This window comes from Crocodylus siamensis, chromosome 15 (genome assembly GCF_052110815.1).
Source record: "Crocodylus siamensis isolate JL-2025a chromosome 15, ASM5211081v1, whole genome shotgun sequence".
Taxonomy (NCBI): Eukaryota; Metazoa; Chordata; order Crocodylia; family Crocodylidae; genus Crocodylus; species Crocodylus siamensis.
The window spans coordinates 15,440,914-15,458,515 of record NC_143409.1 but is presented as its reverse complement, the minus strand read 5'-3'; the positions used below and the strand labels follow the sequence as shown (position 1 = coordinate 15,458,515).

At 45.4% G+C, this 17,602-nt stretch overlaps 1 protein-coding gene across 1 annotated transcript in view; it reads right to left on the bottom strand.

The window, feature by feature from the left end:
* Nucleotides 1-1,504: 1,504 nt before the first annotated feature.
* The window catches only part of FAH (fumarylacetoacetate hydrolase), a 36,402-nt gene continuing 20,304 nt past the window's right edge, over nt 1,505-17,602 (bottom strand). The window contains exons 10-14 of the mRNA XM_090028558.1: nt 17,188-17,263; nt 16,005-16,051; nt 14,790-14,891; nt 12,966-13,083; nt 1,505-1,792 (exon numbers count right to left, since the gene is read on the bottom strand). Coding sequence (XP_089884684.1) covers nt 1,713-1,792; nt 12,966-13,083; nt 14,790-14,891; nt 16,005-16,051; nt 17,188-17,263 — 423 coding nt within the window. The 3' untranslated portion in view covers nt 1,505-1,712. The remainder of the gene's footprint in view (nt 1,793-12,965; nt 13,084-14,789; nt 14,892-16,004; nt 16,052-17,187; nt 17,264-17,602) is intronic.

The following is a 17,602-nucleotide window of genomic DNA, read 5'->3' as shown; positions in this document are numbered from 1 at the left end:
CTTTTAGCTAGGAGACATTCCCGTATGCCTTTGGTGAGCTTTGGGGGCTCTTGGGTCCACTTGCCCCCTTTGATCCGTGTTGGGATTATCTCCCTCTGGGCTTGGAGGATCGTCTCCTTAAGGAGCAACCACTCTTCTTGGACATGTGACTCCCCATCCCTCTGGGACCTCAGTGCCTCCCCGACTATTCTCCTTACCTCATTAAAGACCGTCCTCCTGAAGTCCAGGGCTGCTGCCTTTCTGCAGGCCTTTGCCACCTTGTGCTGGATGGTGAATTCCAGTAGGCGACGATCACTGTCACCCAGGTGGTTGAGCACCCGCAGCCCCCTCACCAGGTCCACCACCAGGTCCAACAAGGCGTCTCCCCTGATGGGACGGTGCATCTCCTGGGTTAGATGGAGGTCCTGTATTTCAGCCAGGAACCTATGTGAGGAGTCAGACCTGGCTGACTGCTCTTCCCAGCAGATGTCTGGAAAGTTCAGGTCACCCATGATGACCATGTCCTTTGACCTAACTACCTCCGTGAGCTGACTTAAGAATTCCCAGTCTAGCTCTTCCCCTTAAATGCCTTTAAATCCCCTTTTGCACCACTTTAATGGCATTGCTGTTTGCATGAGTTTGCATATTTGGCAGTGTATTGTGCGTTAATTCCAATTTGTTAATTGTAGCAAATTCAGTGGCATAATGTGCCTTAAATGACTTTGGGGTGCAGCAAATGACTTTGGGGTGCAGCAAACTAAAACACCTCTGAGTTTTAGTTTGCTACCTTACAGCTGTGGAGGGAATCACCAGGCGCCATGCGGCTTAGGGGCTCTGCAGGCAGCCCAGCAGCAGCCTGGGAAGGCAGGCTGCACTGGAGGAAAAAAAAAGGCAGTGAGTCTGATCATTTTTTTCCCCCCCGTCCTGGAGCCTGCCGGCCTGCCTGAGATGCACAGGGCCTGGTGCTTCCCCCTGCAGCTGCAGTGCCCCCCGGGACCACCTGAACCAGGTGCCTGCAGGCAGATGCTACCTGGGGTGGGGGGGGCACAGCCGTTGCGGAGGGAAGCACCAGCTTTCCCACCCCCTGGGACCCCCCCTTCTGCAGCTCACTGGACTGCTCGGCCAGCCGGCAGCTCACCCTCCCCTCCCCGCCGCTTCAATTTAGGGAGAATTAAACCCCTGTGTCATCTACAAATGCCCTAGGATACTCAGAAAAAATCATGTTGTCCCATGACACCCACTACCAATGGACTCTGCAGTGATATAAGCAGTGCACTCACATGACTGCTTTTACTTGTGGCATTTTACAGGGTGGCTTTGGTCCTTCAGGTTTTGTTTCTTGTCATGGTTGGTGAGGGGCAAGTAGCAATCTGGGGAATTCCTTTGGTTAACAATTACCTGCAAGCACAGAGGCTTGGACACAATGGGCCAGGAGACCTTGCCAGTTCTATGTTCTTATGAAGAACTTGCTTCCATCATTGTGGGTGTAGCTAACACTGCCTTACAGGCACTGCAGAGACCTGTACCCATCACTGAGCCTTTTATTGACAAGGACTGGAACGTCAGGAAGATCCAAGCATTCATACAAATAAAAACAATACTGATTTGAAAACAGAATTTGCAGAACATTTTGATTTCTCCAAGCAAGACATGCGTTCCAAAAGCCATGTACTGAGAAGGCTTGGGTGGAGAGCTGCTTCTTCTCTTCCTCTGAAGTTTTCAAGGATGTGGGATCATGGAAGAGATGGTGCAGGAAGTACTTTTCCTGAACATTGGCCAAATCCCACTCGGTAACCATTCCCCTGGCAGTAACCTAGAATGGGGAGAGGACAAGCATCACAAGGTGGGCTTCAGGGCCCTACTAGAAAGAAAGATATGAATATGAATATGAAATGCAATGCAAAAGGTGGAGGGACTGAAGTGAATGGAACCACCCTGAAGTAGGGCTCCCTTCTCAGATATTCTTCATGGGCCCGCTACAAATCTAATTGGCCCAGAGCTATCCGTCTACTTCAGTCAGCTTTGCATCAAGCTGAAGACACTCCAGCCACATCGACTGAAGATGCTTGCTGTGCAATAGCTTGTTACTATTGTGCAGTAGCTTGTTAGTACTGTGCAGTAGCATCGCAGGGCATAAACCATGGTGTGATGCTACTGCATAGTAGTAACAAGATACTGCATAGTAGTAACGAGCTACTGCACAGTCAGGGTTATCAGGAAGTCCTGCAGAGATGCTACTGCACAGTAACACTGGTTACTGCACAGTCAGCATTTCATGAAGACACGGCCACTCTGCATAACTGAGGAGAGTAAGCTACAGTGCAATACTTAGGAGGAAACATGGCTCTCCCTTAAATGGGGAAAAGGAGGCAGGGAAGCTCTTATCTATTCAAGTTGCTGAGCACCAGTGTATCCCATTAGAGCTGCAGAAAAGAATCAGTTTCAATCCCAGATTCCTGAAGTGTATTTCCAGTAATGTAGAACACCTACTCCTCCCTTGGGGTAACACAGAAAATGAGCAGTTTAAATACCCAGGGACCTGATCTTGTTCATCCCCTGTGCTTGTTCATGAGCTTGCAACTAGTAGTTCCAAAGGTAGGATCAAGGCTAAAATCTCTAGTTTCATGTCTACATGTATGTGTTAGTGCAGCATTGGGTATAGCTCTGACACCTATATACATACAAATATGACTGGAGAACATGATGGCCTAGAATCAGGATGCAACATGTTGAATGGCAAACACATTCGCATTCTGTGTTTAATGAACAGCCCAGAAATTTGTCTGAACCAGAACTAGACCTGAGCCATAAAGCTTGACTTGAGCTCCAAACCTCTTAGGTTTAACATGCCCTGAATGTTGGGTCAGCCTATCAGGGAGACAGAGAAAGGAGGCAAACTAGTTAGCTGGGTTTGAATTTCCTGCTGAGTTTGTGGGCTTTCAGTTCTGGCTTATGGACTGGGCCCACTTCCGATTTAGATGTTGCCATATTGAATGACTGCACATTAAGTTGATTATTGCCCTCTTAGTCTTTAAATAGTGACTATGCAGCATAAATGACCAATATGTGGTAGAGAAAAATGTCTAGAAAAGTTCAATTAGCTTGAAAAAAACAAGCATAAATGTTAACACAGCACTATGCAAGTGCAGCGAGCAAGAGCACGGAGCAAGGAGCAGATGCAGGATTTATGTTTTTAAGCCTAAACATCATACATCTAAGTGACAAGTGAAATAGCTGGCTAGTCCAGCCCTGCAATTAATAAAGCAGTGCTGGACTCTTTTCAGCAGCATCAGGTTTGCACTTCAGATGTTGCCGCCTTCATGCTCAGAAAGGAGAAGGTTATAATGACAAACCCAAAGGACCAGAATCTCAATGTGTGTAATGAAAATAAAGAAACAGAAATAAATCAGCAGTGTTTCAGTAACGCCAGCTGAGGATCTGGCTCAAAGCATCCATTAATCCCCCATTAGATGAACAGACAGTCAATGTCTACTGAGTGCTGCCAAGGTTGCTGGCTGCTGATTCCACCTTTAACTGCAGAACACTTCACCCTCGGCTCTCTTGCATGACGTGGGATCTGGCGTTCTGATCCACGGTACTAAGTTAGTGTTTCCTCCCCGCTCCCAGACAACGTGGGTACCTCCACCCCCCCGTCAGTGATGCTGCATCCTTCTGGGTGCTGTTCCCACAGACAGCAATCCCGCAGCTGAGGTCACAGAAAAAACTGGAAGGACATTCAGCTGGAGGCACTCCACCCTGTGTGTTGCAGGCACGCCTGAAAAAGCTATTCTGAGAGGAGAAGATGGACAGAATTACTGGAGATCTTTGTGGATAACATGTGATGAAGGGAATGGCATCAGTAGTATAATGTATCCTTAAGAATAATTTATTGTAAGGTTTGATTTCATAACTATAGCATATATTCTTCCAAAATAATGGAAGGGCCATATGCGAACAAAAGCTCCAGAAGCTCCAGTGATTCATCTAACACGGGAGTTATTCATTAACAAATAGATGTAGTAGGTTTTTCCCCCATCATTTAGACCTTCTTTCTAGGAGTCCATCTTCATTGTATTGTTAGCTTTAGGTACACCGCAATGTTATTCCACCCCGACTCTTGCCATTCCTGTGGATCTTGCATGAGCTAAGTGGTGTTTTAAACTTGAACTAGCTGAGCAGCTGCAGAACTGGGCAGCAACTCAGGAGCTGTTGATGCTCACACCAGAAATGCAGTGGGGATACTGCTGCAGGCTGCAGCCCAAGTTCACTCACCGCATCAGCTGTTACTTCAATCACTTTGGGTATCTCAAGTGTTTCACGGTGTAGCTGTTCTCATTTGGTCTAAGGTGGCAGACCTCTCAAATGCACAGTGACAGTGGGGCAAAACACCTTTCCCTGATCTTGGGCTGTGCTGGGGGATGGAGAGTCCCCTAGTGTCACTTACTGTACAGATACACAGCATGATTCATATGGACTAATTTATCTAGGATTTTACTCCATAATAAGGAATAGGCATATGACAAGCTCACCTAAGGTGTCTGCCTGCAGCAGGAGCTATTACTTTGCTTGGCTCTTAGGTGGCAGGAAGGCAGTTTGCACGGAACAAACAACTACTCGGGGATGAAGCTGACTAGAGGAGTAGATGCACATAGTCTGTGTAGTAACTCTCCCTTATAGTAAAGAGACTGACACATTTTCCAAGAGAAAAACTGACTCTGGATTGCTGTGATTTATTGCATGGTGTTATGTGTCCACACCTACAGACAACTCCAGTGGCTCAACTAAGTTGTGATAGCCACCCTGGGCTCCTTTATGGGCCATCACCTCCCCTACCACGCTTGGAGGACAACCCTGTGACTGTCAATCGCAGTGCCACAGTACACTGAAGGAATTCTCCCTGGTTGTCTACAGGGATTTTGGATGTTAGACTCGCCGCATTTCACTTTAGCCCTTCCACACAGCAGGGGTGGGCTGGACTGGAGCTAAGGATTTCACTCACTGCATCTAAAGAAAAAGGTTCTGCAGCATGGAGTTCTTGTGGCTCCTAGTGACAGTCTGCATATGTCCATATGCATATACACATGTACACCCCCCAAAGCACAGGGTGTTACTGTTGTACACAGGTGCTAAAATCATAGAGTTGTAAAAAAATAGGGTTGGGAAGGACCTCAGGAGGTCATATTGTCCAACCCTCTGCTCAAAGCAGGACCAGCCCCAACTAGATCATTCCAGCGAGAGCTTTGTCTAGCCAGGTTTTGAAAACCTCCATGGATGGAGAGTCCACAATCTCTCTGGGTAACCTGTTCCAGTGTTTGACTACCCTCTTAGTTAGAAATTTTTTCCTAACATCTAACCTAAACTTCCCCTGCTGCAACTTCAGACCATTGCTCCTTGATCTGTCATCTGCCACCAGTGAGAACAGTCCAGCTCCATCCTCTTTTGAAACCCCTGCAGGTAGTTGAAGGCTGCTATCAAATCCCCTCTCAGGCTTCTCTTCTCTAAACTATATAATCCCAGTTGCCTCAGCCTCTCCTTATAAGTCCCCAGCCCCTTAACCATTTTCATTGCCCTCTGCTGATGTCTACATCCTTTCTGTAGTGGGGGGCTCAAAACTGGACAAAGCGCTCCAGATGTGGCCTCACCAGTGCCAAGTAGAGAGTAAGAGTCACTCCCCTCGATCTGCTGGCAATGTTCTTACTAATGCAGCCCAGTATGCCCTTAGCCTTCTTGGCAACAAGTGCACACTGGTGGCTCATATTCAACATACTGTCCACCGTAACCCCCAGTTTTGACCAGGTCCTTTTCTGCAGAGCTGCAGCTTAGCCAGTTGGTCGCCCGTTGAGCTTGTGACAGAGATGGTGACTGCTGAACTAGACTACTGTACATATCTAGCCTGACTGGACTGTGGTAGATACTTCCCTCATTCCTCAATATTAGAAGCTCTTTTAAGACTTCAAAGAGCATCTTCAGTTCTTGACTTTTCCAAGGGGCCCTTTAGAAAGAAATAAGTGCTAAAGGTTTTCATTCCTCCTCAGTTCCACCCACAGTTACTAGCTCTAGTGACTCTGCATCGTGTCACAACTCCTGACACTATACTTCATCTATCTTGCAATTGTGCATATCAAAGTGGTGCACTCTCCCCTGATGTAGCAGAATCAGTGCTTGCAAGAACTCATAATGTACAGGGACAGATGGGGATAGGGAAACATTTGCCTCTCCCTGGGCACATCTACATGAGATGTTTACTTCAGAGCTGACTAAGTAGACCGTAAAGCCTCAGCATCTACATGTGTGGCTCTATTAGGCCACTGTAAACTAATTAATTCCTCTGTGTTAGTACTTGTAAACACAAGTACTATCCTATGGTGGCGTTCTTTAGTGCACAGCAACACGTGTGTAAATGCTGATGGGCCTGGCTAAGGCACAAGGGTGCTTCAGTATGGGGGTGGTCTGCTGGTTAGCCCTGCACTGGAGCATCCTCATGCCCCAGCCAGCCCCTGTGCAGCACGATGAGCCAGGTCGGAGCAGCTCCGGGCTGGCAGGCTGACCCCCTGCCAGCTGGGGCTGTTCGGACCTGGCTCAACATACAGCAGTCCTGTGCACACATTCAAGTGGTGTGCCCAGAAGCAATAAACTCTGGCGCAATATGCTCCATGCCTATAGCATGTGTAGATGTACCGCCTGAAGACCAAACAGTGAAAAACTTAGCATAGTAAAATGATCAAGTCTAAAACACAGTGCAAGGGAGACAGCTGGCCTTAGCTTAGTTGGACTGGAATGAGATGCAAATAGAAAGAATTAATGAGATGAATGTCACACTGACCAATTACTAGCCACATTTCTGCGAACTTGCTTAGAAAGAACATGCTGCCTCTGAATTTTGCATCTGGCCAAGTTTCTGATCAGGAAAAACTAATTTATTGTACTGACTGTCAGTGAAGTTAAGCGAGGTGCTCCCTGCCAAATACTGAGCACAATAATCCAGTAGGGCCTGCTGAGCACTCGCTGTTAAAACATTTACTCTGGGGGCTAGAAACCAATTCGACTTTCAACTAGCAGGGCTGGTCTGGGTAACATGAAAAAGGAAAGCTAACTGAGGGTTGGAAAATGCAGGGTTACCTTTGCTGAACTTCCCGAGGGGCTGTTCTGTTTGGCCCGCAAGTGTTCACCTTGGCTGCTTCTTTCAGTGCTACAGCATTGCAAGGGCATACGTAAACCCAGTTCTCTTCTGGGCCAGCTGAGCATGCATATCTCCTCCTCCAGATATGAACTGCAGCCTGATGGCCCAGGGGATAGGGGGAGGGAAAAGTCTGAGAATACTGATACCATAATGCTGGAGCAGCTAGCCCGCCCTGAAGTCCGTGCTGTTGTGGCTTCACTAATGCTGAGCTACTTCAGTAAACTACACACACTGCCTTCACCTCAGATTCCAGTATTGATGCACCCTGAGAATAAATTAGTCCTCTCCTTTGTCTCTCACACTGGTCTGGGTGCTCCCACTACCTACCGGCCCTACAACAGGAATCCTAAATATGAATAATATCCAAACTCCAGCCTGTTTACACATTGCTAATACACAACATCTTACTCAACCAAGCTGCTTTGAAGAGTTTCTATTAGTCTTTACCAGGCTTCATTGCCTGTTTTCTTTTCACTGCTGGCTGATCAGTTTAGTACCATTTTGTTATCCTCGCTGACAAATATAATTTAGCGCAGTCCTAAGGTGTTGCATAGTTAAATACCAGGCTCTGTGCTCCTAGCAGCCAGCCAGCACTACAAGCCCCAAGGAAAGAGTCAGGGAGCTATACACATCTCTTGAAATGGGCTGCAGTGCAGCTCAGCACATCAAACCTTGCCATGCTGGCTGCCTTGGGCAGCGCTTCTTAGGAACAACAGATTCCTCTTGGGTTTTCTCTCTGTGTGCCAGGTTTCTCTACAACAGCTCCAGGAGAAAAGGGGGAGGTGGAAAATTAAAGCAACAGGAGGAACCAATACATTATTGGTTGGGGGCTTGGTAAGACCCTGCCTTGGGACAGGATGTAATAATTGTGCTGCATTCAAATCTCGAGTGTGCTTAATGCTTTGGTTCTCCAAGAAGTCACTAAACAGGCACTGAATGGATGTTATCTCAGGAGTCCACTCATGTATGTTCCCTCTTCCCTTTCACGTACACCGTCAGCTGGGCCTTACAACTGCGTGGTAGGTCTTGCTCTATGATCACTGCAGAATCATGCACACTTTAAACCATGCAGGGCTAAATCATTAACTTCCCTGCATGCACACTTGTTCATCAATAATGTTATCTTTTTACTTTTTCATTTCACTGGGTTATAGGTAGGGACCTACGGAAGTTGCAGCAGAAGCGAGCTGTACAGCAGCCCCTTGAATCTTGCTTGTTTCCTTGCGCACGCCCTCCGCCCCTGATTGGCAGGGGGGCCCACTTGCCACTGATTGGCTGGGAGGCAAAAAACACGGTTTTAAATATGCCATGGTTTTTGCCTTCTGGCCAATCAGCAGCAAGTGGCAGGGCCGCCCGGGCCCCTCTGCCAATCAGGGGTGGGGTGGGGGCGCACAGTGAAATGAGCAAGATTAAAGGAGACACTGCGCACTGCACTTCTGCCGTGATTGTGGTAGGTCCTTACTTATAGGCACTGCTGATGCACAGTCTGTGAGTTAAGAGCCTGCAGGCCAGAGGCGTAGTGTGGGCCAGCCCATAGCCCAGATCAGTCCCCAAGCCAGATCCAGTAGGAGGTCAGCACATGGGGTCAGTCTGTGGGTGCGACTTCGCGTGCTGGCCTATCCCCTCGTACCAAATCCAGCTGCAGGGCGGCCCTGTGCACTGGCCAGGCCCTGTGCACAAGATTTATCCACTGCCACTGCTTCCCCACCACCACATTTTTGGAGCTGTAGGGAGCCCCACAGACTGGATGACCTGGCCTTGCGAGCTGAAGGTTGAGCACCACTTTTCAAGGCTAAATGGCCTGAGAGGCTAAGGACCACTGAGAGGCTAAAGGACCTGAACCTGTTCAGCCTCCACAAGAGAAGGTTGAGAGGGGATCTGGTGGCCATTTACAAACTCACCAGGGAGGACCAGCGGGAATTGGGGGAGGCTCTGTTCCCCGCGGCACCACCTGGGGTTACTAGGAATAATGGCCACAAATTGTTAGAGAGAAGGTTCAGGCTGGACATGAGGAGACATTACTTACAGGTAGGGCTGCCGGGCTCTGGAGTGGGCTCCCAGGTGACGTGGTACTTTTCTCCTACCTTGGGGGTCTTCAAGAGGAGGCTGGACAGACACGATCCCAGCACCCACCCGTTCCTACCCGGGGCAGGGGGTTGGACCTGATGACCTGTTTAGGTCCCTTCCGACCCTAAGCACTACGATACTATGATCTAAAGAGGTAAATTCTTATTAAGCATAAAGCGTAGTCTGGGTCACATCCAGATAGCCATTCTTAGGAAGAGCTGTTCTTTAGTCCATGATCAGTCGGTGGTGCCACTAGCAGAGTAAGCTGGAATTCATCAATATAATCAAGGCGATCAGGATCTGGCCTACAGCCCAGCTGCTAGAGCAGGGTGCTGTTAGCCAGAATTTGTAGATTCGGTTCACAAATTACCCACAGATGTATTATGTGACCTTTCACAAAGAATCTTCCCTCCTTTGATTCAGTTTTCCAGGGGGTGAAATGGGGTTAAAAGCTATGTTAAAATAGTGTTATGAGAGGCTTGGTCATGAATACCATTTTTGCAGAGTGTCACACAAAAGACCCTACAGTGCCACACTGTGGCACCATCAACCAGGTTTGCAGAGCTGTCCGGGGAATTATTTTATTTTCTTTGAAAATTTATGATGAAAATATTGTAATTGATACTGTTTGCCATTTTGGGATTGTTTTCTTTAAAAAAAAATCCGAACAGGCAAACATTTCTCAGTTTTTCAGTGAAAATTTTGACACAAAACAACTTTTTCATAAAAAATGTCCATTTTTTTCAACTCTTTTCACCCAGCACAACATTAGGAGGAACAAATAATGCCCACCTCCCTTCTCAGTGAACTGTTACCATGTTTCATTAAAACCCAATAGTTACACAAAAACTTCCATCCACAGACCAAAGCATTTCATAAACCCCAGTGCAGAAAGTCTTAGGATCCCTGCAAGAGAAGTACCACCTACAATGAACACTTGACAAAACTGAAGATGAACCAAGATACTGAAGATGAGATACTCCAGTTCTGAAAATCAGGCCACTGATTGAATGCTCAAGCATTAAAATTTTAATTTTTTGATCCAGCTGACTAGCCCAAAGGTAGTTGAATCTGTGCCAATAAAGAATAATGCTCATTTACTCATGACTGGTTTATATCAGCTATATACTGAGATGGAAGAAATGGAAGGCTGCTCTTCTTTGCTCCAGCTTTGCCTTGCAGACGACAATGGCCCGGGTGGGGAATTACCAGCCTGGCCTCCTGGCTCAGCTTTGGGCCTGCAGAAAGTTGACCTAAAGGAACTGCCAGGTGTTAATAGGTGTCTGCCTATTAACACCTGGCAGAGTGTGGCAGTAGAGCAGCCACAAGAGTGATTTCAAAATCAAGAGACAGTTGTGAAATGTGACTGCTACAGGATTTGCACTTCGTTTACACTAATGGGATCATTAACTTGACCTAACTACACCAATCCATGTGCAAAGAAATCTCCCCAGTGTCCCAGTTTATTCCACAGCTGCTCTGTAGCCACAGATTTGCTTTGCTATTTATAAAACCAGCCTATAAACTAGTGAATATATGGCTACGCTTCTTGTCCATCGCTGTATGTAAATCCTCATTGCCTTTTTGTCAATCAAGCTGTCACCATTACCCCTCTGGATATCTCAGCTCATTTATTTCAGCTGTCATCGGTTTCAGTAACATATTTGCAGTTCCCTGTTCTTGGTTCAGGGGATCTATTACAGAGCCAGCCCTTGTGATGTCAGAGCTGTTAATCTTGCTGATGCCTTCAAAGGGACTAATGGGCTGGTTTGATGTGCATGCACTGCTGTGTGCACTGTTTTGTCACCTCATTTATTTCATCACTCTCTCTGAGATGTTTGCATCCCTTCAGACTCCAGCCTTGCTCTGCTGGGCTGTTGCTTTAGCAGATTTCATTTTCTTGTGCTTATACCACAACTGCAGAGTTGCAACTGGCTAAAATGCCCTAGTCTTTTCTCTGTGTTGGAAGTAGCCTTTCCCCTATTAATGTTATTACAAATTTTCCAACCCCAAGCACCCAGGGTGAGATTCCAGACTTCTTGGGGTAGGACACATCTACACAGCAAGTTCAAGGTGGGATTGAAGCATAATCTAGTTAGCATGGATAAGAACAGAAGTGAAGACGTAGCAGAACAGGCTTTCACAGCATCTGATGAAGTGAGCCTCAGATACTATGATACATGGTATGATATATGACTTATATATAAAACTCTGTGTGTGTATGTGTACACACACACACACACACACACACACACACACTTATATATAAAACAAAACACCTAAATCCATATAGAGACACCTAAATCCCTAAGGCACCTTTGAAACTTCCAGTCCCTGTGTCACTGATAGAAGAGATAGTTCCTTTACTTCCCATAATAGCTTTTATACTGCCTAAAAGAATAACATGAGCACCTATCTCTATGGATAAGGGATAAAAAAAAAAAGAGTAACAAATACTATATTATATTCAGCTAAATAAAAAACGTATGAAAATAAACTCCTGATCCACAATCTATTTTTGTGTATTACAAACTACTCACAGACACGCACACACAGAGCACATGTGTGTGTGATATACACATGTCCTCAAAAGCGATGTTGGGGAAGCCCATTGACAGGTGCTGTGTGAAACTGTAAGATAGACACCTAAGATAGAATTTGCTACTGGGGTTGGGAGCAGGGAGGCCTCTGTCAGAAGTTGGGGTCATACTGTGGTCCCCAGCAGCCAGGAAAGGGGATGCCAGGTATTCATTCAGATGGAATTAATACAATGCTTAACTTTTAGTGTCCAAGAAACAAGATCAAAACAGCAGATGGAGCAGCCCAGAAAGCTTAGAAGCAGTCCCCTGCACACACCTTCCAGGCAAGAGCTGGTCAAATATTCTGAAAACTTCTTGCAGGCAAGGTTCTTTGGGGAGATATCACATTTTTGGGTAGATGTGATATTTTATTAGACCAACTGAGTTGTTGGAAATAAGCACTGAGCAAGCTTTCGGGTGCAGTCACCCAAACTTTTTTGGCCTAACAAATAATTGTATTGGTCTAATAAAAGATATCACATCTACCCAAAGAACCTTGCCTGCCTATGTCCTTAGACCAACACGGCTACCACGAAAAACTCTGAAAACTTCTTGGTATTTTTGGGATGAACTTTCTGTCTATTTCTAGTCAAGGATTGGAATATGCTACTTAAAGAAATGGCGGAATCTCCATTCCTGGATATTTTCGAGAGTAAGTTGGACAGACACTTGGCCTGGATGGTCTCTGAGCAGGAGACTGGACTAGATGACCTTATGAGATCCCTTCCAGCCCTATTTTCCAATGATTATTTGCAAAACAATTGCTTGTGATTTGTTCCAGCTTTGCTCAATGGGCAGCCTAAAGCAAGAGCTATAACAGTGCAGTGTCTTTTACTAGTCCCAAGAAATTCTAGCCCACAACAACAAAATAATGCACACAGCCTTCTCACTATTTGGTCCGCAGGCACAGTGAGGAAATTAACTTTTTTCTCACTGGACCAAGGGAAGGGATAACAAACACATTCATAGAGCATATACAATTGTGTGTCTGCCTGCCTTCAACTCTCCGGAAAGAGGCAGACCTGGTTGGTACTCAGGGGCAGCTTGACTCTTAATAGACATACTGCATATACAATATGACTACGCATGCAATATGACTATATGCCACTAGGCCAGTCTACATGGTACCAAGTATACAGACCGAGTCATTTCATTGTTACCTGTCATGACGACTTCATCTCCATCCTGCAGAAACTGACGAGAATGCCCATTGCCAAGGTCAATTTCTTTTGTGCCGTTCCACGACAGCTCCAGCATGGAGCCAAAGCTCTCCGGATCCTTTAAAACAGAAGTTAATAACCAGACCTGTAAAGCTAGAGAACACTGTTACACCCTGTTATGGGGAACAGGCATGCCAATATGGTTTCCGATTCTATACGATAGAACCACGCCAGGGATGGCCATCGATGCAGTTCACTGAGGAGCTAGCTTTCCTGAATCTCTTTATATGTTTTTAACTTGCTGGAGGCCACAGTGGCTTAGAGTAGGGGCGTCAAATTCATTTGGTCTCATGGGCCAGATCCAGACCCATCTCTGGTGGCAGAGTGCGCTGTAGTGACATTAACCCCCACGGCTGCCTGAGTTGCTGTGTAGGCCCTGGCAGCCACAGAAATTTAAATTGCTGTTGGGTGCTCCAGTGGCACTGAAACAAGTACCCAGTGGGGATCTCTACCCGGATTTTGACAGCGAGGCAAGCAACAGCACAGCTGTAATGAGTCCCCAACCAAAATCTCATACTTGGGATTTCAACTGCAGGGCAAGCAAAGTTGATGTTAATGGACACTGCTGTGTTGGCTGCCACTGCTGCTTACATCCCAACTCCTTCAGGAGCCCCAGGGGCAGATGACATGGCTCTGTAAGCTGGATGCATGACATCCCTGGCTTAGAGCACCCTTCTGTCCATGCCTCTAGTTTTAGCAGTAGGCTTTTAAAAAACTGGGCCCCATGTTAGGAAGAATGAAGAGAGATTTGGGTCCCTCTTTCTGTAGCTTTAGTATTTTAACATCCGTGCATGTCAGATTGCATTCATATTTCACTATGCAGGTGAATGTTCTGAGTTACTAAATGCTTCAAAGATTTTAATGTTAATCTGTGGACTGATTCAGTGGAGAGAAGAACTATTTGTTTAAATGCACCAGCAGGATGGTATGTATATAATGGGTTTTGTTCCATTGGCTCATTAATGGAGCTAACCTGATGACAATTCACTTGTGCCAGATATTCAGGTCAATGGATTGTCTCTTATTGACCAATGGATAAGAGGCCAGAGCACAGACTCCTAAACTAGCCTTATTCCATTTCAGTCGAAGGAAAGACCACCTCACAGCTCCATCTAGCAATTGAAGAATGTCCAGTCATTGGCTAGAAAGGAGAGAAGTCAGTGAATCCCCAACAAATACTGTGGAGAAAAATGTTTTTTGCACTTTTCTAAGTCCTGTGTAACACCAGTGTACTCTAAATAGAAATAATGAATTATAAAACTAGCCTCTTGCAGAGTTAAGAGAACTTGGAAGAGTTTATACTTCGAATAACAATAATACTTAGTTCTTATATAGCAGTAGCTGTATGTGAGGGATGAAGTGGTGACTTTAGGGAATCCTTGGTAATATGGTCCATTAAAATTGGAGGGGACTGGACTTTACAGAACAAGAGATCCATTCCAATCTTATGCCCCAGATTTCATCGTAGACCCCAGTTTGATTTGTTTTGTTTTACAATGAGGGTAGTAACTGGGTTGGTACAGTCAGAAAGACTGTGCGGATACTTGGGCTATAACAAACACAACAGTGTTCCTATCAGGATTGTGTTTTATGAATTGAGATAGGTTTAAAAAAGTAAAATTGCTTGAAACAGATTGAGGAAGAATTGCAAAGGCATCCACAGTAGAACAAACAGAAAATGAATGGAGGTCCCTCACCATGCCTGACCAGTCTCTGATTCCTGACTGATTAGTTATTACTGATGATCACTACTTAAATGCTTACAGGACCACTGATTGTCCCAGATGCCAGGAGGTCTCCAGGTTTAAGGTTGCATCCATTGCGGGTGTGATGAGCCAGCTGCTGTTTCATGGTCCAGTACATGTGCTGGAAAAGAGGATAATGAAGGCTCAAGTTGTGAAGGACAAATATGTTTCAGATATGATTATCCTATATAGAATTCATTTCAGTCTCTCTGGATCATACTGCTACTGATTAGCCCCCAAGAAAAACATCCTTATCTAATCAGGAGCTTCCAGCCACCTCAGTGTAATGTTTGCAATGACTTAAAATTGATCTTGGGGCTCATTCCTTGGTTTCCAAATATGTAGCCTGAAATCATATAATTTATTCCCGAAAAGGCAAGGAGCAGCAATTATAACTCTGCATTCATGATATTTGGCATATGTTACTGTGTCCGTGAGGCTGCCTTTACTAATATTGGGGGTTCACTTCTTCCCCTGCTCTCTTCCCTCCTATGTTCTGTGCACATTGGTGAAACTTAAGGATTAAGCCTAATATTGCCAAGAAAGGTTAAAGCACTGGCTACAAAGAATATTTCAACAGGGGTTTTTTTTCCGAACAACTGTTTAAATATATTGGCCTATGCTCCGTTAATTAAAACCAGAGTGGACCTAAAATGCATTACGAATCCCTGCAGCTAGAGTGTAAGCATTTTATTTTATGGTATCTTCCCTTGGCCTCTAGAAGAATATCTGTTGTTCTGCTGTCAGATGGGGAACGAGATGCACAATGCAATCACCTCAGTGTCAAAGCAGCAATTCTGGATGTCGACTCCTAAATGCTGCAAATGGGGTGTTTTCATTGCACGGGGTGTCATACTCCCTGCTTTCCTGGTCACTCCCTCTCACCAACTCCAGCAGATCTGCTATGGCACACAGAGCATTTTCTTGTGTGCTAAACCCTAGTTGCAAGAAGAGCTGCCCTCTGTTCAGATCAGAAGTGCTTAGGTGTTTATGAGGGTATGTCTGAGCAGTACAAAGCAGAGCCAGGCTGAGATATACACCTGCTCTTCATGCTCTTCCTCCCAACCAGTATTCATGCAGTGCCACGTGCATGCCGATGAGGAGAGAAATCATTAGCTTTCCTTAGCCCAGCTGGCCAAACCTGCAGCTAGTTAAACTCAAGCATATTGCCTCTGAAGCCAGGGCCTGAGTTGCCAACATCAGTCAAACAGATGCAACTAAGCCAAAACTTTACCTTAAAGTTTGATTTGCATATAGTACTTGGCTTGCTCATTCCTTCTCCTATGGGGGAAAAAAAAAAAGCAATCAATGAAAGAAGAGACTTCTTTGCATCAGGTGAAGACGCTGGCTGGATTTTCATTTTATGGATAGACAGAGCTCCCTTTATACATCCAGCCTCAATGGAAAGCAACCACTGAGGCTGTATCTATACCTGAGGCTCTACGTACTTCATCCTGTGATGCTGGCCAGGGTAACGGCCAAGGTAAACAACTGAGTGAAAAGTGGGTTTCTACCCTCGCTCTGTGGCAGGACTCCTGGGTGTCCAACTCATTTGGCCTTTCTGAGCTTCTGTTTCCTGGGCTGTATTGCTCATCCACCTTACAGAGGTGCTGTGAAGCTGTAGAAAGGGAAAGGACCAGACCTCTTCCATCTAAACATAGAGGGATTATGCACCCCTTCTTTGGGGCACTCCAAAATTTCTCAAAGCTTCCTTAACTCTGGAAAAATTATGGGTCTTTAAAAAAAATTAAACTAACCTGGTCATTTCACCTTTACCAAAGTTGAGGAAAGGGTGGGGGGAGGGGGTTGAAATGCTACAGAATGGAAAATACGAACACACACATACATTTACTCTTCTCATTGCCCTGACTGGCCAAAAGTAAAAAAAAAAAAACCTTCAGAATTTGAATATTTTCTAAAAAAAAGTCACAAAATCCATTACATTTCACACTGCAGGAAACAGGGAGAACTTCAACATTTCCTGATATATTTTACTGCATAGCAAACTCTGATTCCTATTACTGTTTCCCTTGTCTTCCCCCCCACCATTTTTTCCTATTATTAATTATCCCCTATATTCAGTGGGTTGCAAAGTCTTTCGCGCTGGGACTATTTTGGTGCAGTTTGCACAGCACCCTGAGCCCGATGGCCTTCTAGATGCTAACAACACAAAAATAATACGTCCCCATCCTTCAGGTTGTAAGCTGATCAAGGCATTAGGGTGGGACTGTTCCCTCCTAGAACAGCACTGTACTGCTGATGGAGGACATAAGAAACGTTTTGTCTTCCTTTGACATGATATTAGGCAGTGATGAATGCAGGATCCTGGAACTGACAGGACAATTGTCTGAAATAGGTGGTGGATTCAATATCCCTTACCTTGGCAAAGCTCCCTCAGTTATCTAGCATTACTGTACCTTTAATGGCAACAAAGAGATTTATGTCAAATGTATAGGGCTCTTCATCACAGAGGTAAGGTAGCGGCTTGAGATCCTGGAAGAATGCAATGTACATTACTGTCTAAAGGCCAAATGGAAAGAAAATGCCAACATATTCCCCGGGACATTTGGAAACAAATCTAATCACACAGCTCTGCTCCCCTTCCTCAAGGCACATTTATTTTCCCATTGGCCTTGTCACGGTCAGTAATATCTAAGTAACTGCTTCACGTGCACATTTAAGTCATTTACATTGTATTTATTTAAATACACTGCCTTGCATCTTTGGCCTCAAAACCCTATACTTAAAATAGCTATTAATCCTAAAACTCACAGTTTTCCTGTGTCTTTGCCCTGACATACTGTATTCACCCAGAACTTGCAAAGGACTTGC